Source organism: Sciurus carolinensis, chromosome 15 (genome assembly GCF_902686445.1).
Source record: "Sciurus carolinensis chromosome 15, mSciCar1.2, whole genome shotgun sequence".
NCBI lineage: Eukaryota > Metazoa > Chordata > Mammalia > Rodentia > Sciuridae > Sciurus > Sciurus carolinensis.
The window spans coordinates 31,981,093-32,003,192 of NC_062227.1; the positions used below are offsets into that span (position 1 = coordinate 31,981,093).

Consider the following 22,100-nt stretch of genomic DNA (forward strand, 5'->3'; position numbering starts at 1 on the left):
TTTCTGTTTTCTAGGAATCCTATCTAGGTGGCTCAGAGGCCTGAGTTTAGTAGATCTTGCACATGCGTGTATGTGGTCTCCATAACAGTGTTAGGGCTAACCTGAGGGATATGTTTGTTTTTTAATTGGAGCCAGATTCTAAATATTCTGTCAAGCCCCCTTGCTAGCATGTGCATGCAGTTGGTCTCCGTGCTCTCCAACTGCAGGTGCAAAAAATGAGATGACCCAATTTGACCCCATGTTTATTGACCTTGTTCAAGATGCATCTAGCCTACGGCCACCTGTTTTCTCAGGAACAAAAGGTAAGCTGTTCTCTCGGACCTCTGTGGGGTATCCTTTTCGGTATCCTCAACTCACTAATTCTTTTCTGTCCATCTAGCCCATCTGTCAGCTCATGGCTAGAGTCGGTAAAGTATCCCATTTCATCTTCAGTACTCATCTAGAACTACTTCTAGCCCTTGCATGCGAATTTCTCATTAATTTGTTGTTTCTTTGTACTTTGGCGTTGACCCTCACTCCCAGGTTTGACTGGACTGAGACTTAGGATGTCCTACAGGGGGATTTAGTGCATGACCAAGCTCCTCACTGCTGCCTCTGCACGGCCAGGACTGACTGCCTGTCCCTACCCCTCCTGTCAGGCATGAATCAACTAACCTAACTTCCTACCTTATGCCTGGCTCAGTTTTTTTTCTGGAAACGTTCATAATCCACTGGGTCCTAGCCACTAAAAAGCACTTAATCAACTACATAATGGTATGGAAATGAGCTAGGTACTGTACGTCTGAGTTAGAACGACATAGCATCTGCACCCTGCATACTAAATCCTAAACTAAATCTGATTACGAAAAATCTAGTTTGGCACAAACTTCATGAAGAGAAGGCATGTAGTCTTGGGGAATTTGCTTTGTCACCTTGGCTTGTAGTTTCTCATTTGCAAAATGAGAGAGTTGAACTGTATGATTTCTAAGAGCTCTAATTTGGGGATTTTTAGTGTTCATTAATCATTTTGCAAATATTCACCTTTTTATTATTACTAGTTAAATTGAATAAAACACAATATCTCGAATTAGCTTGATAAGCAACTAGAATAAATGAAATTGTCCAAAAATAGAAACTCCTTCCTACATTAAATAGAAGTTGCAACAGTTATATCTCAGATATGACATATGTTCACAGTTTTTATTATGGTCCTAGGGCACATTACAGTGGAATTCCCAGGATGAATAACATTTCTGAAGCCCTTATGACAGTGCAGCTTATTGACACACAGAGTTTTAGGTCTTGGTTTGGAAGGGCCAGTCTCTAGGTCAGTATACATCAGTGGGTCCTAAATAATTTGTTCTTCTGGGCCGTTGTTTGAAAACCATAATCAAGGACTGAAGTTCTTCATAGCTAGCTCAAAAGAATCGCCTGCAGGTATTTTATAGGGTGATTGGTTGATGCAGCCAGGGGCCCACTGTTCCAAGAGATCACAATGCAGAACGGGTCTCAAAGCAGTTATATGACCCTCAATTTGTAGGAATAGCTGCCACACACCACCCACACATAAGAGAGCCCCATTTTCTCAAAACCACTGAATCACATCAATCTATCCTTTTTTAAAATACTTTTTTAATTGTCATTGGACCTTTATTTTATTTATTTTTATGTGGTACTTGAGGATCAAACCCAGTGCCTCACACATGCCAGGCAAGTGCTCCCCCACTGAGCCCCAGCCCCAGCCGCTCAGTCTATCCTTTTGATACTCTCTGCGTGGGAGTGAGAATGTGAGATCCTATGGGGATGTTGACGTGTGAGCAAAGCTGCCTCTTGCTGGGTGGATTCCGGTTCACCTGTGTATTTCTAACTTACCAGCTTCTTGTACCTTTCTCAAGAAGGCATCGGGCCTTTATCTCTAGTCTTGGGGAAAATCCAACACTGCTTCCATCATGTGATCTAATGTTTGTGCTTATTCCTAATCATTCTATATGTGTCATGCTTAATTTGCGAGTGATGACAAGCACTTTAGAAGGATACAGATTTACATCCAAGTAAATCACTTCCTCCAGAAGGCAGGTGAAGCTTTCAGAAGATTTCCTCGGTCTTGAGCCACAGGTTATCCTAGAACTCAACGCTTGTCTAGTCTTTTCGGTTGTCTTTAAACATTTCTGTAGTAAAATCCTGAGGGCAGATCCATGGGAGAACTGCAGCCATCCTCATTCATCAGAAGTAGCTATGAGGGAGAGCATTTTATAGTGGGTTTGCCTAGCTCTGGTTGGCCAAGAGAAGTAGATGTGTTTAATAGTCTTCTGAAAATAAATCTCCTTGTGTAGTAAAACATTCTGTTATCCCATCACTACAACCTCATTACTCTGGTGGAAACCTGACCAATGGATGGTTTCTGGAAGATAGAGCATGTCTGGGGAGAATCCCATTGTCCAGGGATACCATGAAACCATTGCAAAGGCCCATAAGTAAAATGATTCCTATTTCGGAAATGTTTGCATTCAATCAGGTAATGTCATGGTTCCCTTTGACATGAAATGGTATGGAGAATTGAATCTTTGTAGAGAATCTTCTAGTATTTTTAAATCTTTTTGGCACTGATTTCCTAAGACGTGGTAAGTCTCTCAAACTTGTAAATGGTTATTTATGTAGATGTACTAGTTTTCCCTTGGTATGCATATGTGCATATAAAAAGATTGGGCAACAAAAGCATAATGGTTTTCTTTCTTCCAGCTTTACAAACTGTGAAATTTTCGTTTGAAGTAATTGTGGTATATTTACTTTTAGAAACTGTTTTTTTCTTCATTGGGTCCTTTCTAGACAAATCATTACTCAAACCCAATTGTATTATTTTTTACCACATTTAGCAAAGAAAATACCTTGTATTTTAAAGTAAAATTGTGTATATTATTACTTAGCATCTTACTTCTTAGTCCTTGTTCCTTAAAGCATTATCAGAAATGTCAATTCATTCCTTATGGTAACTCCTGCAAAACACCTGGTATGAAACATGCTATATATGTAATAAATGGTAAAAGCCACTTTTTCCACTTGAGATGGTCTATTTTATTCCTGTTCTAAAACAGAAAAAAAATCTGTGAGCTCTCTTTACTTTTGAACATCTTTCAAGCTGGCAAAGTTGCTTCCTTTTCACTGATAGGTTCATGTATTCAAGATTGATGTTAAAGATACAGATAGGTACATCTATGTGTGTGTACATTAATATATAAGGCCAATGTATGCTCAGTAGATTCTTTGTGGAACCTTGAGCAAATTGCATTACTTTTTCAAGTAAGGGCAGTTTTATTTTTCCTTGGTCCAGCCTGGTCAGCCTACATTTTTAGCATTCTCTCGAGAGATTCTTTGGAGGCCCCAAACCAATAATTACTTGTCAGTTATTTTTAAAGGCAATAAAGTGAGAAAAAGAAAAAATAACCATCAGAAGTAGCTAACTTCATTATTTTTTTCAGTGAAAATGTTTGCTCTGATGAACTTTTCAGATTCTTTTCTAAGTCATTCACAATTGAAGCTGTTGTTTTTAGTCAGCCAATCCCAAGAGTTTGTTCATTATATGAAGGAAATATATTTAAGTGTTCACAGTCAGGTAGTGCAGCCAGGATATAGTCTATAAGGCTTGTACCCCTGGTAAGATATTTCACAATGTAGAGGTTTTTTTGACCTATATGGTTAATTCATTAAGTTATACCAAGGTCTCCTATTTTATCCTATTCAGATGAAAACTAAAGGCCACATTGTCATGGAAGTGCTTCATGTATGCTTTTTAAGGTAGCTATTAGAATGTCCATATACATATACACACTTAGTGGAAGTCATTAGTAAGCATGGTGGGTCTAAAATTTGGACCTAGAAACCTTTACAAAGGTGGAAGCCTAAATAAGGAGTTTGAGAGTTTTAATTGCATCACATGGGTCTCTCTCTACAGACTTGGAGAGGAAATGAGCCAGAAGAGTGGATCCCTCGGACATACCAAGATTTAGAAGGTCTGCCTTGTATAGTGATCTTAACTGGCAAAGACCCTCTTGGAGAAACCTTTCCCAGGTACAGTCTGAATAACCAAATTCTACTTGCCACCAGGTGGCCAGCTACACTGATGATTAAGATTTGTCTGGCAGGTAATGAGAAGAGGATTGGGTTTTTGCAGTGATGTAAGAATAGAACTCTTTCTTCATTATCTCTTTCCACTTTTCCAGAGAGCACCCTCCAATTCTGGGAATGAAAGAAAGCCACATTATAAAATGTCTGTGCATGAAAATAGGGCAGCCAGAGAGGCTGAGAGGAAAAGCAGGGTTTATTTTGGGGGTTTTTGTTGTTGTTTGGTACCGAATATTGAACCCAGGGTCACTTTCCCACTAGCCCTTTTATTTATTTAAAAAGAATTTTTGAGACAGGGTCTCACTAAGTTGCTGAGGCTGGCTCTGAACTCTCCATTCTCCCGTGTAGCTGCGATTGCAGGTGTGCACCACTGCACGGGGCTTGTTTTTGTTTTTGCTTCTTCCAAAGTACTTTGTTGATCTGTTCCCAACCCCCTCAAGGATCTAGGGTGCAGCTCTAACAATATAAGCATCAGGGGATGCTTATGGAGTGCGGCAGGCGGTGCCCAAATACCTTACATGTCTCATGCTGTTCTTCCTGGCGCTGCAGGGCTCTCTGTTTTCTACTTGAAAGAAGGTGAATTGCAAAGAATTTAAGGTCGTAATGTCTTGGGGGTGGGGGCGCAGAGCTGAGGCCTGAATCAAGGTGCCCCCAGCACTGAAGCTCCTGGTCTTCACTGCTGCAGGACACACAGGACCTCCAGGTGCAGCTCAATCACTGCGCACCTGGCCCCAGGGACTCACTACCAATGCAATTAACTCTGTGCAGGTCTTTGAAGTACTGTGACCTCCGGTTAATTGACTCAAGCTATTTAACTCGCACGGCCTTGGAGCAGGAGGTGGGTCTGGCATGCTGCTATGTTTCAAAAGAGGTCATCCGGGGTCCCACCGCGGCCCTGGACCTCAGTGGCAAGGAGCCAGAGAGGGCCCCCGTCATTGAGAATGACTCCGAGGAGCTGCTTATTGACTTGGAGCGGCCACAGAGCAACAGCAGCGCGGTCACGGGAACCTCGGGTAGGTACTGTTTCCTTTCTCACAGGAGGGACAGGCGAGGAGGTGTGTCAGTGCGGAAGGCAGAGCTGTTTACTGACCCTTCGGTGCCCAGAGCGGCCTCAGTGACTGCGGCACCCTCTCTAGACCTCAGCTTCCCAGGAGGGATGCCTGGAAAGTATGGCTGCAGAATAGTCACAGACCACTTCTCTGTGTAAAAATGTGACCAAGAACTTGATAATAGACTAAATATACTCCATTTCATCAGCCAGGCCGCACCCGGCCCCTAGCACTTCCCATCCTTGCCTCCCAGGGTTACTCTGCATCTCATATTTGTACAAAAGCCCTTTTCCCCACCAGGGCCTGAAGCTGTATGTTCATGTTAAGTAGCTTAGTACCCGGAACATGTTTGTTGAATGAATGAATAAACGACTTTCCTCAATACTAATGGCAAGTGTTCGTACACTGCAGGCGTCTCTGGGTTGACTGGGAAGAGCCTCCAGGAGCCTGCCAACCCTTCTTTTAACATTCTGTCTATGACCTGGCAGAATTTCTTTCTAATAAATTATAGTACAGCAAATGCAGCACCATTTTCTAGTCTTTTCTGATTGTGACAGTATACAACTTACTGCAGAAAACTCAGAACGTAACAAGGTACAGAGCTTAAAAGTGAAACCACCCCACCACCAGAGGTCACTCCCAGTAACCTGCCAGAGCTGCCGTCCCTCCTCCTTTCCCTTTATCCTCAACCTATTAGTGAGATCATTTTCTCACTCGACGCTCATGCGCCGGACAATTTTGTGTCCACGGCGGTACTGGTCTTCCTGTCTGTTCTGTCAGAGGCTGTTGGGTGGCTCTCTGCGAACTGCAGAGGCCCCTCTGTGGGGCTTTCTGTCCTTGCCACCCTGGGCCTGGAAGAGCAGGAGACCCGCCCTTCTCCCTGGACACAGCTCTCCCTCCGCGGGACCAGGCTGACCCTGTTTATCCCTCCACCTCCCTCAACCCCATTATTACAAGTCTCCCCAGTTTTCCCTCCGAGACCAACTCAAAGTCAGAAGATAGTAAAGAGTAACAGAGGGGAGGAGGGAAATGTCACCTCTAGGAGCTTTGGGATACAAAGGGCACCAAAGGGAAAGGTGGGTGCGGAGGGACGCCTGTCTCCCCCCTTTCCCCGGGCGCAGCTGCCCCTCATTCCTGCGCTCCTGCGTTTGGCTTGCTCCTGCTCCAGGCGACTCCAGGCACAGAGGAGGTAATTTGCCCTGCCGCTCAGTTTCCTGCCCCGCAGCCGCACCCGTGGGCTGCCTCTGCGGTGATAGAGCCGAGCGCAGGCTCTCAGGACTCAAAAGTCGTGAAAGTCAGCGGAGCAGTGAAGTGACTTGGTTTTAATAACCACCAGTTTAGGGCCATTCAGGTCTGGATCTCCCACGGCTGGGATTAGACCTGCATGCCTGGGCAGCAAGTCTGAGCTGAAAGAACCTTCAGCCCCGAGTGGATGGAGCTTTTGGTTTGTCTTCAAATCGAACAGGCTGACTAAAGGGCACGGGGACATCCCCACCCTGGGGAGCTTCTCTGCCGTCAGCCGTGTGAGGCCTTGAGCCCTGAACCCCATCTCAAGGCTGCAACTGCCACTGTAGAGGACCTGAATCTGGTGCCTGTACCCATCAGGTCCTGGAGGGATCCAGTGTCCTGCCCGATGAGTGGGTTTAAGGAGAGTTTAGAAACGGGACTGTTTCCACGTGGGCGCGATTTAGAAAAGGAGCAATAGGTGAGTTGTACAGGAGCCTCCTTAACCTGGGAGCCCTGCCCACCGTCGGGCTTGAAGGAGTACAGAGAGGAGCGATTACTGAGCCCCAGTAAAGAACCCACCCAGGGTGACCACACAGGAAGGGAGAACCAACTTCTTGCTGGTGTCTCCCATTGGCCAAACCCATAGAAAAGCCAGGGCAAGGGAGCAGGATGGAGCCGAGTGGAGACTGAAGCAAAGGGAAGATGGAGCAGTGTCTGCAGCCCACAGAGCTGCGCCAGGTTCCAGCTGCCCTGGGGCCTTTGCCTCTTGCCCTTGGCAACAGCGATGAGTGGGTATAGGGTAAGTTCTGTCCATCATCTTTCAGGTTCCATTATGGAGAACGGGGTCAGTTCCTCCAGCACAGACAAATCCCAGAAGCAGTCCCTGACCCCCAGCTTCCAGAGCCCAGCCACCAGTGTGGGGATGGACGAAGGTGTCTCAGCCAGCACAACTGGAGCTGGGGACCCTCTGAAGCAGGAGTGTGATTCCCTGGGCCCTCCAATGGCCAGCAGTACCACCTCCAAGCCTTCTTCGTCCTCCTCGGGACCCAGGAGCCTCGCATGGCCAGGGCAACCTCCCAGAGGCTGTAGGGGCCTGCACGCCAGCCTGCCCCCAATCGTGATCTTATCCAAAGCAGCCTACAGCCTCCTGGGCTCCCAGAAGGGTGGCAAGCTGCCCTCCTCCTCGTCCCTACTGCCCCATGCCGACGTGACATGGGTCAGCTCCCTGCGGCCACTCCTGCACAAGGACATGAGCAGCGAAGAGCAGTCCCTCTACTACCGGCAGTGGACCTCGGCCCGGCAGCACCATGCCGACTTCAGCAACCAGCCCGACCCAGCCTCAGGCGCCCGGACCTTCCATCCCCGGCGGCTGCTGCTCACTGGGCCCCCCCAGGTAGCGACAGGCCAGGCTGGGCCCTGCTTAGCCTAGGGTTGGCACATCTTGCATGTGGAGAGAAGGCAGGGGACCTCCTAGGGGTGGGTGGGGGCGATAGGCCTCGAGGAAAGACATCCTTCAGGCCCAGGAGCCGAGGTGTGAAATCTCTTTTCTCTTTCCCTTCTTTCTCTTCCCTTTCCCCACCCTCCCCCAATTAAAAATATCTCCATCAGGTGGGAAAGACTGGCTCCTATTTACAGTTCCTTAGGATCCTCTTCCGCATGCTTATCCGGCTCCTGGAGGTGGATGTGTACGATGAGGAGGAGATCAACACTGGTGAGTTCTGAGCCCACAGGATGCAGACACATTAGACACTGAATGCCGGGTATTTGCTTTTGCTTCCTGGGCGTTCTACGTTACGGAACTTGCAGTTATCTCAAGGTTGAAGACGGTGTGCCCAGCAAATAGTTCTGAGTAAAACTGCCCTCTTCTAGCTCCGAGAGGAGGACCGCCCTCTCTCCAGTGTCCAGCAGGCTGCAGGGCAAGAGGCATTTGATAAAGGCTTGTCAGGCAGGTTAACTCCGTGATGATCAAACTCCTATAAAATCCAATTTGTAGTGTTCAATTCTGTAAGGATCCAGAGAGCATTTATATTTTGAATTCTAGTCCTTTGTCAGTTAGCCAGAGTGCCTCTTACATTTTAATCGCAGTCTGTGTGAAGGTGGAGGATTACTATAATGAAATGAAAACTTCCTGGGTGCAGAACGAACACGGGTGCCACCCCTTCCCCTCTGCAATAAGATGCAGTGGAGGGGCTTGTAGGGCTGCGGGGCCAGCGTGCAAATGAGGATCCTCCTTAGGGCTGGGGTGTAGCTCAGTTTTGGGGCACTTGCCTAGTGTGCTCTAGGTCCTGGGTTAGAGCCCCAGCATCACACAGGCAAACTTTCATGCTGACAGAAGTAGGAGGACCTGGCAGAAGTTCTTTTCAAGTTCCTCAAAAATGGGGACTGCTTTTGACATCTTCTATCAAACTGGCTTTTGGAGATCCTATCTCACTTGTTTGTCTTAAAATAGTTGGGCCTATTCTATGACCAGCCCAAAGGATTAATGCAGACAAGAATAGATAAAAATCAGCCACACTGGGCTGGGGAGACAGCTCAGTGCAACGCAAGCACTAGTCCCGGGGTTCGATCCCCAACACTGCAAAAAAAAAAAAAAAAAAAAAAAATCAGCCACATTTTATTATGTTTTCAGTTGTTTCCATTCCTCATCAATCCACATCCATGATTTGAGAGACACATACACATGATCTCCCCCATCCATATCTCTTTGTGTCCCCAGCTGAGCTGCACCAAATCCCCAGGCCCACCGCAGAGGGGAAGCGGAGCTTCAGGCTGGCCTCAAAACACCCCAAGCCCTGGCAAGGGGCTGGGACCAAAAAGACAAGCACTCAGGAGCCAGGGCCCTGTTATTCCTGCCAGCTCTCCCATCAGGCTCTTTGACAGTGCAACAAAGCCATGCTTGGATTTTATCCTCAGATCATGCTACAGAGGTCTCCAGTCTTGTCTCTGCTGCTGAGGCTGTGGTTGTCGTCCCAGCCCATCCGATGGGACAGCCTTGGTTTCCTTCCACCCTAGTGGGTTAACACAGTGGTGCTCTGGAGAGGTGCACTGGCACCTCCTTAAACTAGAAAAAAAAAAAAAAAAAACTTGAAATTTTAAATAAAATACAAACTTCTACTCAGGGCATAAAAATAGTTGTGCTATAATGATGACAGCATTTCCAGGCTTTAAGCTTTATTTTCCCCCAAAGTGTGTTTCTTTTGTTCTCTTTTTTTCTCCTCTTTTTGGGGGGCAGGGATTGAACCCAGAGGTACTTCACCACTGAGCCACATCCCCAGCCCTATTCTGCGTTTTATTTAGAGACAAGGTCTCATGAGTTGCTTTGCGCCTTGCTTTTACTGAGGCTGGCTTTGAACGAGATCCTGCTGCCTCAGCCTCTGAGCCGCTGGCATTACAGGTGTGCGCCACCCTGCCCGGCTTAAGCTACTTTTTGATCTTATACATTTATTACTACTAATAGCATCTACTGGACACCCACTCTGCCTGCCCTTCCAAGAAACCATCCCTAAAGCTTACAAGAACTCCGGCACTTAGGGCTGGGGAAGATAACTCAGTTGGTAGAGTGCTTGCCTTGCAAGCATGAGGCCCTGGGTTCGATCCCCAGCACGGCCAAAAAAAAAAGAGAACTCTGGCCCTTGAAGGGGTTGAGTTTGATTCTTAAAGCGTAAGGGGCAAGATTCAAGCCCCAGCCTAACCTTGACCGCACAATGGAATGCTGTAAGGAGCTCTGGCCGCATGGCGGGTACCTGGGTAATAGGAGATCCTGCCTTCACTGCTCTGGCAGGTGAGGCCTGAGTGTGGAGTTTCATGAGCTTCCAGGTGATTCTAACGTGCAGTAGACACTGAGACTCTCATTCCGAAATCTCTTGGGTGTCAATATCCTAAAACCCCATAGCTAAAGCTCTAAGAATTTAAATCATCCAAATTAAACAAGCTTGCCTTTTTTTTTTTTTTTTTTTTTTGGGTGGGAAACTCAGTTTGTGAACTGGTCTGTAGAGACTCATGTGGGGTGAACACTTCTCCCAGTGTGCATCTGAAGGAATAATTCTGGCTTACTTTATCTAGGATGAGAGGGCTCATTTTTTCAAAAATGCTTTGTTTACCCATCTGGGCTTTATGCTTCAGAAAACCTCTCCCTGACACTGTGGAGGGAGGGAGGTTAATCTGCCTGTTCTGCACACTTTCTTCTTGTCCTAGATCACGCTGAAAGCAGTGAAGCAAGCCAGTCAGAGGGAGAGCCCTGGCCTGACATCGAAAGCTTCAGTAAAATGCCTTTTGACGTCAGTGTGCACGATCCCAAGTACAGTCTGATGAGCCTGGTATATACTGAGAAGCTGGCAGGGATCAAACAAGGTCAGTCCAAGTGCAGCCAGGCTTACCTCCTATAAATCCAAGGAGACCAGAAATCAGGACATGAGGCCTGGGGCAGTTAAATCTTCAAGAGCAGTTTAAACAGTTCTCCCAGTTTTCTCTTCTCTTATACATACATCATTTGATTTTCATACATTCCTCTCAGGGCATAAGTTATAAAATTCTTGGAAAAAATCCTTTTGGGGAATAGAGAGGACTTTCTTTTCCCAGGCACAGGGGCTTTACATGCATATCATGGAATGATGGTTTTCTGCCCCTTTTATACACAGAAGTAATAAAGGAATGCAAAGTTGAGGAGCCCCGGAAACGAGAAACGGTGTCCATGATGCTGACCAAATATGCTGCCTACAACACCTTTCACCATTGTGAGCAGTGCCACCAGTATATGGACTTCACCTCTGCCTCCCAGGTGCGGCTCTCACCTTTGCCCTGCCCTGGACTTCTGTTACTGATAGGGGTGTAAAAGCATGTAAGGTAAGGGTGGAGGGATAAAACGTAGGCCTGAGATAAAGGATAGTTTATTTATGAGAAAGAGCCACTCATTGGTGAGAAAAATGCATTAAGCAATGATCAAATGAACTTCTGACTTAACAGGGATTGCAAGGGGGTAAGCAGCTTAGTTTTAGGGGATTAAGTTACTTCATGTGTCATGTTTAGGTTAAAAAGCTGAGATGTTCATCTGTGATCCTGAAAAAACACTAGGTATGCTTGGTAAAAGCCTCCCCGCTTTGGGTTGTTGACTAAAATGGCAGGGGTCTAACAGATCCATATGGGGTGCCCTTGAAGCTGTGATCCTAACATGTGTGTTGATTTTCACCAGTTGAGGCACATATTACTCCTGCTTGGGATGGTTTTGACCTGTGGAGTCAAATGTTGCATGCAGTGAGAACTGACAGAGAAAGAAACGCAGAAAGTGAGACAATATCCCTTAGCAATTGCCCTTTTTTTTTTTTTTTGGGTGCTGGAGATTGAACCCAGAGTCATGTGAATGCTAAGCACTCATTGAGCTACACCCCCACCCCCATTACTTTTGGCTAGTGCATCTTTAAACACAAGAGAAGGGAATAGCAGCAAATGACAGTAAAACATGGAGCCTGTCCATGTTGCTTTCTGCGAATTTATCTTCTTGATTTTATTGAGTTGGCGCTGAGCACCTAGAAACAACTTTTGCTTCTTTGAGGCCATGCTTAGTGGATAACCCAACCTGCTCCACAGGACCAGGTCCTCACCGTTGCCCCACATCACACCCTGAAATACAAGTGGACACTAGAAGGGGCACACTGAAAAACTGGAATACAGACCACCTTTTATACACCATTTACTTTCTTGGTGGACTACTTTGAAATCAGCTTTAATGCTTTACGGAATATAGAAGATGCAAGTCGTCTGACCTATAAACCATAAGTTTTTAGAAAATTTCTGTACTAAAACCCCTCTTCATATAAGTGTTTATTTTTAGGTACTGGGGAATCTAACCCAGGGGTGCTTTACCACTGAGCTATGACCCCAGCCCTTTTTATTTTGAGATAGGGCCTCACTAACTTGCTGAGGGTTTGCTTAATTGCTAAGGCTGGCCTTGAACTTGTGATCCTCCTGTCTCAGCCTCCTAAGTCACTGGGAATACAGGCATGTGCCACTATTCCTGATTTTTTTCATATAGTTTCTGTGTGATTACAGTACTAAGTAATACATTTCCACATTTGTGAAGCAGAATAAACTAGAACTAAAGGGAAGACTATAATATTGTTTTTCTATACAATGTAATATTTGGGTTAAAACTATTGAGAAATCTACCTGGATTCTAGTTTCTAATGAAAAACTGATCTCCTTTCATTAAGTCAAATATCATCTGCATTGTAAAAGCATGTAAGAACCTATTATATAATTATTCAGAGACAGGTTACTCAGAGCACATGAACTTCCCAGCAACCAATATTAAAAAAATTGGTTAGATTTATATTTGGCTAGATGGTCCTGCCCTAAAGCCAGAGTTTGGGACTAAATGACTGTATAAACCTTTATAGCTTCCAATGGAGCCAGGAAGGATGGAGCCAGAGAGGAAATTTAGTGATGTCAGTTCTACTTTGTTTACAAAGCTCAAACTCAGTTCATTCAACCTGACTCCCATACAGCAATAATGTTTCCCCCCCCAACCCGTAATGGCGGCCTTTGGGAATGTGCACACAGCAGAACATAGCAGGGGAATGTCTGACCTCTGCATAAGGCTGAGCAGTTGGGCCCCCAGGGCATGAAGAATGCAAAGCAGTGCCAGCAACACCTACTTCATCCATGGAGAGGCTGCGCAGGACAAGATGCCTAGCTCTCATGTCAGTGGCAGCTACTAAATGTTGAAGTGTTTGCCTTCCGAGTAAACGTTGCTACTCACAGCCAGAAGGTCTGGTGGCACTTGTAGGTTCATGTCAGTTTGCCTCTCTTAATAACAAGGCCAAGGAGGGACCCGGAAGTCTGGAAACCCCAAGCTTACATTCCCTTCCTTCTTTTCAAATGTAGATGTCTGACTCCACCCTTCATGCATTCACATTTTCTTCCTCTATGCTGGGAGAAGAGGTTCAGCTCTATTTCATCATTCCCAAATCCAAAGAGAGTCATTTTGTCTTCAGCAAGCAGGGCAAACACCTGGAGAGCATGCGGCTGCCTCTGGTTTCAGACAAGGTGGGTGAGAGTGTCCAGATGGTTGCCAGGCATTGGGCACTAGATCAGTTTCTCCAAGCTGCTCACATCTGAGGGCTTTACTTTCCCTTTTTTGGTCTCGTTTCCTTTTCAGCAGAATTTGAATGCAGTCAAGAGCCCTATTTTCACTCCTTCCAGTGGTCGCCATGAGCACGGACTCCTAAACCTTTTCCACGCCATGGAGGGCATCAGCCACCTTCACCTTCTGGTGGTCAAAGAATATGAGATGCCGCTGTACCGCAAGTACTGGCCCAACCACATCATGCTGGTGCTTCCGGGCATGTTCAATAATGCAGGCGTGGGTAAGGGGCCCCCTTGGGATCGGGAGAAAGGCTAAGACAAACTGATTTCCATTCCCCTGCCAGGGGAATGGACCCCTCTGGACAGTGTCCTGCTTTCCTGACCAGCAGTCTTTTGATACTTCTTGCATTCCTCCTCCATGCCCCTTCCCACCTTTTCTGTAGTTTTGCAGAATTTTTAACTTCCAAGGACTGGTAACTAAGGAAGTCATTGGTATAGTGAGCACCCTGGGAAGGGTTTGAGATTCTTCCCAGGAACTTAGTCCTTCGAGGTCAAAATGTAACCCTAAGATGATCTGAGGGGAGGTAGTGTTTTACCTGATCCAAAGAGCCTGACTCATTCTCTTTGGCACATACCGAGGTCTAGCAGACTGCAGCCCATCCAGGGAATTGGAAGAATCATTCCTGCCTGGAAGGAGTCTTTCCTTCTTTTCTCCAGGGAGTTTAAAAACAATGGACGAGTTTCTCAAAGGGGCAATGGTATGACAGCTGTAGGGAGGCACTGGAGATGTCGAAAACACCTTCATTTTCCTTACATAGATGGGAAACCTCTAACTGAATCTTGTTTTGGAGCCGAGCCATTTTGGGCACTTCATACACTGTAGTTCTTAATTTTTCCATCAGCTTCTGTGGATGTTGAAGTAGTATTTCATTGTGGTTTATCTGCATTTCCCTAATGATTAGGAATGTTATCTTTCCATGTGCTTTTTGACAATCTGTATATCTTCTTTAATGTCCCTCAAAGTCCTTTGCCCATGTTTTTTTTAAATATTTTTTTAGTTGTCAATGCCCTTTATTCTATTTATTTATTTATATGCAGTGCTGAGGATCAAACCCAGGGCCTCACACATACCAGTCTACCACTGAATCACAACCCCAGCTCTTTGCCCGTTTTTAGTTGGATCATTTTGTTGTTGAAATTATAGGGATTCTTTATATATTGTGAATATTGACTCCATATCAGATATTATTTACAAGTATTTCGCCCATTCCATGTATAGCCTTTTCACTGTTTATAGTGTCCTTTGATGCGTAAACTGGACTTTTTAGTCCAGTTTTTCTTTCTGTTGTGTTTTTGATACAGATCACTGCCTGATTCAGTATCATGAAGATTTCCCCTGTTTTCTTCAAAATGTTATACAGTTCTAGCTTTTATGTTTAGATCTGTGATCCATTTTAATGAATTCTTGTACGCAGTATAAAGTAAGCAAGTTCATTCTTTGGCATGTAGATATCCAGTTTTTCCAACACCATTTGTTGAAGAAACAGCCTTTCCCCCATTTAATGGCTTTGACCTCACTGTTGAAAATCATTTGACATATATGAGAGGGTTGGTTTCTGGGCTCTGTGTCTCTATGTTACTTCCAGTTTTGACAATAATGGTTTTATACAAGTTTTAAGTACAAAATTAATTTTCTGAGACATGTTTGTACATCTTTATGGAGTACATTGTAATTCAATATGCATATAATGTATAATGAACCAAATCAGGGTTATAAGGACTTCAAACATTGATACTTTTTATGTGATGGGCATTTAGTGCTGCTTTCTAGTCATTCTGAAGTCATAATTTGCTTTAGCGAATTAACCTTCTGTGCTAGATAACCAGAACTAATAATCCCTTTTCTGTTTGTGCCCTTCATTGAACTTCTTTCCATCCCTCCCTCCTGGCTACCCTTCCCAGTCTCTAGCAAGCACCACTGCACTCCATCCTTCTAAGAGCTCAGCTGTTTAGTTTTCATGAGTAAGAACATAGATATTTCTCTTTCAGTGGCTTATTTCACTTACCATAATGATCTTCAGTTCCGCCCATGTTTCTGAAAATGACAAGACTTCATTCTTTTTTATGGTGGAATAATATTCCACTGTATGTACATATACCACATTTACTTTATCAATTAGTCCACTGATGGGCATCTAGGTTGATTTCGTATCTTAGCTATGGTGAATAGTGCTGTAATAAACATGGGAGTGCAGATATCTCTTTGGTATGATTTCATACCAATATCAGGATTGCAGGGTCACTTTAAGTTTTTAGTTTTTAAAGGAATCTCTGTGCTGTTTTTCAAAATGGCTGTATGAATTTATATTCCCGATAGTATATGTTTCCTCATCTCTGCATCCTTGCCAGCATCTTGTCTTTTTGTTTTCATTTTTTTTTTTTTTAAATGTGGTCAAGGATCAAAACCAGGGCCTCACATGTGCTAGGCAAGCACTCTGCCACTGAGCTGCAGCCCCAGCCCCGCATCTTCTTTTTGAAAAGTCATTCCAACTGGAATAAGATGATATCTCACTGTGGTCTTGATTTGCATTGCCCTTATTAGTGATATTAGTGACATTTTTCCATGTTCTAGTTCATAAGTTTTTATTCAAATCTTTAGTTCATTTTAAAATGGGATTTTTTTTTCAGCATTTTGACCTCCTTATATATTCTGGATATGAGTCCCTGTTGGATGAATACTTTACAAATTATTTTCTCCCACTCTACAAGTTGTCTATTAACTCTGATTATTTTACTTCGATCTGCAAAAGGCTCTCAGTGTGATATAATCCATTTCTCTATTTTTACTCTTCTGTGCCTTTGGGATCCTATCTAAAAAAAGCATTGCCTACACCAATGAAATTTCCAGCTTTGTTCTTTTTCAAGATTGTTTTGGCAACTGGGGTCCCCAGGGTGTCCACATGAATTTAACAATGACTTTTACTACTTTTGCAAAAAGTTATGGTATTTTGATAGGGACTGCAAAATTTTTGGTCTTATACCTAAGTCTTTAGTCCATTTGAGCTGACTTTTGACCAGAATAAAGATTATTCTGCATATGGATATCCAGTTTCCTTGAAGAGGCTATCTTAAATATATGTATTTTAGAAACTTTGTCAAGAATCAAGTGACTGTTAGGTACGCAGATTTGTCTCCGCCTTCTGTTCCGTTGGTCTACTTACCTATTTTTATGCCGGTACATGCTGCTGCTGTTACTATGGCTCTGCAGTGTAATTTGAAATGGGTATTGTCATATCTGCATCATTGCTGTTTTTGCTCTGGACTGCTTTAGCTATTCTGGGTCTTCTGTTCTTCCATATGAATTTTAGGATTTTTTTTTCTACTCTGTTAAGAATGTCATTGGTATTTTGTTGGGGATTGCATTGAAATCTGTGGATCCCTTTCAGTAATATGGCCATTTTAACAAAATGGATTTATTCTTGATGTTTTTTGTAAACTTTTTACTTTCTTTTCTTTCTCCTTTTTCTTCTGTATCTCTATCTCCTCCTCTTTCCTTATTATTTTCATACCCTGTATGGTTTAGTGTTTTTTTTTTTACTTCCTTTAATACCAAAATTTTCTAACTAGAGTATTAGTCCTCTTTTCCATTTTTGGGTTAGTGGACTTGTAGAGAACATTTCAATAAGGCCTTATGCCTTGTTACTTAATGGTTTGCTTGCAAATGATTGCAATTACTAGTGCTTATCATCTCTCTCAAAATGATGTTGGGGACTGGCCATATCATTGAACACATGGTGGGCTTCGATGCTGAAATATACCACCAGCCCATGGCACAAAGCAGAAAGAAGGCAACTCACTAAAAATACCTCTACGTAACAGCTGAAGAGGTATCAATCCAAGCAGATACACAAATCTCAACATAGAAACACAGGAAACAGGAGAAAACAAGGTAATAAGATACTTGGTGTCATTCACTTCCAAAAGTTCATAGCTTTCCAGTAACTGAACCCAGAGATAGTGAAGAGGAGAAAATGCTGGACAAAGAATTTTTAAAAGCTGATGATCAAAGCAGTCAATGAATTAAAAGAAGAATATAGGGGAGAAAATATAGGAAACGAAAGAATATTTCAGTAGGTACTCTGAAAAAGAACCAAACGGAAACCTTAAAAATGAAAAGAATCAGTAATTCAAATTTAATCAGGTGTCACCATTAGACTAGATCAAGTAGAAGAAAAGATATCAAGGCTCAAAGATTCAGGATTCAAACTTCAGACTCATAAATTTTGAGTCTCTCCCAAAAGGAGACAGTAAAAGATGAGAAAAAACATATCAAGAATAAACCCAATTAAAACATTTTTAAGGGTTGAGGCTATAGCTCAGTTGGCAGAGTGCTTGCCTCACATGCACAAGGCCCTGGATTCAATCCCCAGTACCATCAAAAAAAAAAAAAATTTTAATACATAAAATTGGATTAAAGTATATGATATCAAATAATGGGGAGGGGATTGGACCAATCAACTCAGAAGACAATACCAGTGAAATAAAAAATGTTAAAAATATTAGAATTCCTCAGACTTTGGCTGCTATTCACCCAGACTTCATCCCACCCAACTCTTGTACAAACTTAACGGGTGGTGACATGTTCTCTTGTTGCTGAGGGGAAACAGCCCCTTCCTGGGCACCCTGCTGACTCTGCCTATAGTATTAGCAAGTCCTGGCAGAGCTTTCAGTTGCAGTTTTGAGTGTGCAGTCAGATAATCATACCATGACTGGTCATTTTTGATGTACAGAAATGCAACTGATTTGGAATGTTGTTTTTAATCTGTAACACTGCTTAATTCACTTATTGGTTCTAACAGGGTTTTCTTCATAAGGGATGTGTTTTCTGGGAACAAAGATGATTTTTTTTCCTTTCCAATTTGGATCCTTTTCTTTTTCTTGCCTAATTGCTCTGGCCAGGACTTCTATCCTGTTTAAATAGAAGTGGTGAAAGCAGGCATCCTTGTTTCTGATTTTAGAGCAAAGATCTTTGGTCTTTCTCTACAATGATGTTACTAATGGGCTTTTTGTACAGGGTTCGCACTATGTTTAGAATACAAACTATGACATACACGTTCTTAGAAGGTAGGTTTTCCTAAATTCCACTTACCCAAACTGTCTTGGGTTTCATCCACGATTAGTTGAATAGTATTTTTTGTTTGCACTATCACATTTTCATTTTAAGGTGGCTCAGTCATAAAATTTGGCTATTTCCTGATGAGCATCATTTTAAATAATAGCTAACACTGAGTATTTACTGTTTGCTAGACAGTATCCTGTCATTACCAGTACCTCTTACAGAAGGGGAAGAAGGCTGAGTGGAATTGACTTGTTCATAATAACAAGCTAGGAAAAAAGTGGTGGAATCAAGATCCACATTTAAGCAGCTTGACTCCAATCTATTCCCTTACTATACTACTTGCAGAAAGCACATCTAGGGGAAGAGTGCAAGTTTCTAGAATCTTCTTCAGAGAGATGCTGCTGGCAAACTTACTAAAGGTATCTAAAGCAGAAGACTCATCAGTACAAGTAGTCACAGCCTTGGCTACTCCCTAGCGCAGGATATGTGAGTGGATACTTCCAAAACTGACATTCTTTGAGGAACTAATCAATAAACATTCCAGGGAAATGATTCCTCAGTGCTCCTCAAAGGGTAGTTCACGCATTTTCAATTATCATCTCTGGTTTACTAAATTTAAGTGAATCTGTGGTGATGGGCCCCAGGAATCTACATTTGAAACTGACTTCCCCAGTGATTTTTAAAGAACCACTGCTCTGAACATTTGGGTGGCTCCAACCTGCATGGACACCAAGTGAACAGGCATGCCTCAGGAGAGAATGGGGAAGTGTTGGAGGGGTTCAGCCAAGCTTGAGTCAAGGGTGTGTATCCATTGGTTATGCTGCCTTCCAGGTGCTGCTAGGTTCCTCATTAAGGAGCTGTCATATCACAACCTAGAACTGGAGAGGAACCGCCTGGAGGAGCTGGGAGTTAAACGCCAGTGTGTCTGGCCTTTCATCGTTGTGATGGACGACTCATGTGTCCTATGGAACATTCACAGTGTTCAGGAGCAGACCAGGTAGTGATTCTTCCAAGTAGTTCTAGGGGAGTACAACACGATGCTAATAAAGAACATACTTTTCTTGGCTGCAGTTACATACAGAAGTAAAAAAGAGAGATACAGCTTTCCAGAGCAAGGTCAATACCCTCACTAGTCATTTTGGGATGACTTAAGGATTTTTTTAGACATTCAATATGCCATTAAATTCCTGGACCATTCCTGCATCACGAAGTTGGTCAGCTATAAATTTGTTAAACATGATCATTTATCTAGAAAGATTGCTGGCATCTGAATCAGGAGACCTGCTTTGTAGTCCCAGCTATTTCTTAACCATGTGGGTGAAGAAGTGAAGTCATTTAACCTCTCAAGTCCTTCACCTGTAAAATTATGACAGGGTCAAAATCAGTAGCTGCCCTCCTACAGGGCATTTGAGGATGTCACAATGCTAGGGGTGGCTGTTGGGGGTTCATCAGGACCAGGGAATGCTAAACATTGTAAAGTCCTACACAATAAATAACCCCATGAATTCAGTAGTGCCCCTCAGAATATTATGCCAGATGACCTCTAGGTCCTTTCCAGCTCAAACACTGATTTCTAGTCTGTTTCCATTGTGGATGTGAAACCAATGAAGTTTTCACATCTTCTATGACCAGAACATGCTTTTGTGCTTCTAACCCCTGGCTTTCTTTGGTAATTACCGTTCTTCATTTACTTTCAAACACAGGCTGGATTTCTTCCTCTGTCTTAATGGGATAAATCCTGCCCCGAAAAAGACAGGCTTCTGCAACTTCGTAGTGACAGGCAGCGTGAACACTGGGCTTAACATCATTCTGTATTCTAGTCTAATAATACAAAGCAAGTTGGTTCATTATAAGCCATTACAGTATTATTATTGTATAGCAAGTGTTGGTCCTTCACAAAAGATATGAATAGTAAATTTATTGAAATTTTATATAAACTAACTTTACATTTTATAGCCAGTCCATGGAAGCAGGAGTGTCCAGTAAGAATGTGTCCTTGAAGAGTGTCTTGCAGCACATTGAAGCCACACCAAAAATCATCCACTACGCAATCCTGGGCATACAGAAATGGAGCAGCAAGCTGACTTCTCAGAGCCTAAAGGCCCCATTCTCTAGGTGCCATGTGCATGATTTCATTCTTCTCAACATAGACTTGACTCAGAATGTGCAGTATGACTTCAACAGGTAGGTTGGGCCTCACGGATGCAAGTTCTCCTGGCATCTACCGATTGTTTCTGCCCAGGTCCAGTCTCAGCAATGTTTTTATTCCTTCATCTGTCTTGGATTGTAAGCTCCTTTATCACCCTTCAAACTATCTAGTTCCTTAATAATAGATGTTATAGTGCAAAATGTTTAGAAAACACACTTTAGGCATATTATTATCCAATAAGAACTAAACATAGGCACAAAAACTGTTGAATCAATACAAATCAGTATGTGGACCCAGAAAAATGTAAGGCTAAAATCCTTACTCATCCTCTTAACTCACAAGAAAATTGCTTCCCCAAAATGTTAGTAAAACCCAGAGATCTGGATCCTGTAAGGAAACAGCAGATGGGGATGAGCAGGCTAGCCCTGGCCTTGTCTCCTGAATAAATTATGCCCACATTCCTGGAAAATCAGAGAAGGCCCAAGAGAATCATCAGGGACCATAAAGCCCCTTCCATGTCAACCCCTGACCTTGTGGCTATCAGAATTTAACTACCACTTTCACTTCCATGTTTTAAACTTGGCACATGTTTTGTCCTGTTTGAAGCCAGAGTATATAGAATATACATTACTATTTCTGCACAGGAATATCTAAAACCCTGTGGCATATTTGGAACAAAAAGCATTTCATTTCCCCTTCCAATGGCTGTGATGCTCAAATCAGGAGTTTTCAAGGGTCAATGCTATGAAGACCAGCTCCATAAGGGCAAGGATAATCTCTCCCTAACATCTGCCATAATTTCTCTGTATAGTTACATTGGTTAGGAAGTGACAAGCAAAGAAATCTGTCATTGTGGTTATGATTTAGGTATTTCTGTGAAGATGTTGACTTTAACCTGAGAACAAACAGTAGTGGCCTGCTCATCTGTCGCTTTAATAACTTCAGCCTCATGAAGAAACATGTTCAGGTTGGCGGGCAAAGGGATTTTATCATTAAACCAAAGATCATGGTAAGTTCTGCAAGCTTGATTCTGTTGAAAATCAGCACAATTATTTCTTATATCTTTGTTATTAGATACTGGCATTAAGCACTTTCCACTTTAGTAGAAAGTTAAGTAACCCAAGGGAGTTCTTAATATCAACTCTGCAGTTTCATTTGCTATCTAAGGATTCATCTAGTGCCAAAACAAAAGTTTTAACCATTTAATAAAATTGTTTTTCTTTAGATTTAAGTCTTAAAGTTTACATCAAAGTTTTAGTTTCAGAATGGCAGTTTTAACATTTTGGTATTCCTATGTAATACATGAGAGAAATTTAAATCAAGATGCTAGTTTGGTCCTTTCCCAGATTTATTTATTTTTAAATAGTAATATTGATCA

At 43.1% G+C, this 22,100-nt stretch overlaps 1 protein-coding gene across 7 annotated transcripts in view; it reads left to right on the forward strand.

The window, feature by feature from the left end:
* Greb1l (GREB1 like retinoic acid receptor coactivator) overlaps positions 1-22,100 on the forward strand; it is a 260,469-nt gene that overhangs the window by 232,681 nt on the left and 5,688 nt on the right. For 4 of the 7 annotated variants that reach the window (XM_047526836.1, XM_047526838.1, XM_047526842.1 and 1 more), the window contains 11 exons: positions 3,929-4,044; positions 4,867-5,111; positions 7,199-7,767; positions 7,983-8,085; positions 10,569-10,724; positions 11,012-11,151; positions 13,254-13,415; positions 13,528-13,735; positions 19,405-19,570; positions 20,530-20,757; positions 21,590-21,731. In XM_047526836.1, coding sequence (XP_047382792.1) covers positions 3,929-4,044; positions 4,867-5,111; positions 7,199-7,767; positions 7,983-8,085; positions 10,569-10,724; positions 11,012-11,151; positions 13,254-13,415; positions 13,528-13,735; positions 19,405-19,570; positions 20,530-20,757; positions 21,590-21,731 — 2,235 coding nt within the window. The remainder of the gene's footprint in view (positions 1-3,928; positions 4,045-4,866; positions 5,112-7,198; positions 7,768-7,982; positions 8,086-10,568; positions 10,725-11,011; positions 11,152-13,253; positions 13,416-13,527; positions 13,736-19,404; positions 19,571-20,529; positions 20,758-21,589; positions 21,732-22,100) is intronic. The other 3 variants (XM_047526841.1, XM_047526837.1, XM_047526843.1) reach the window with 1 other exon arrangement.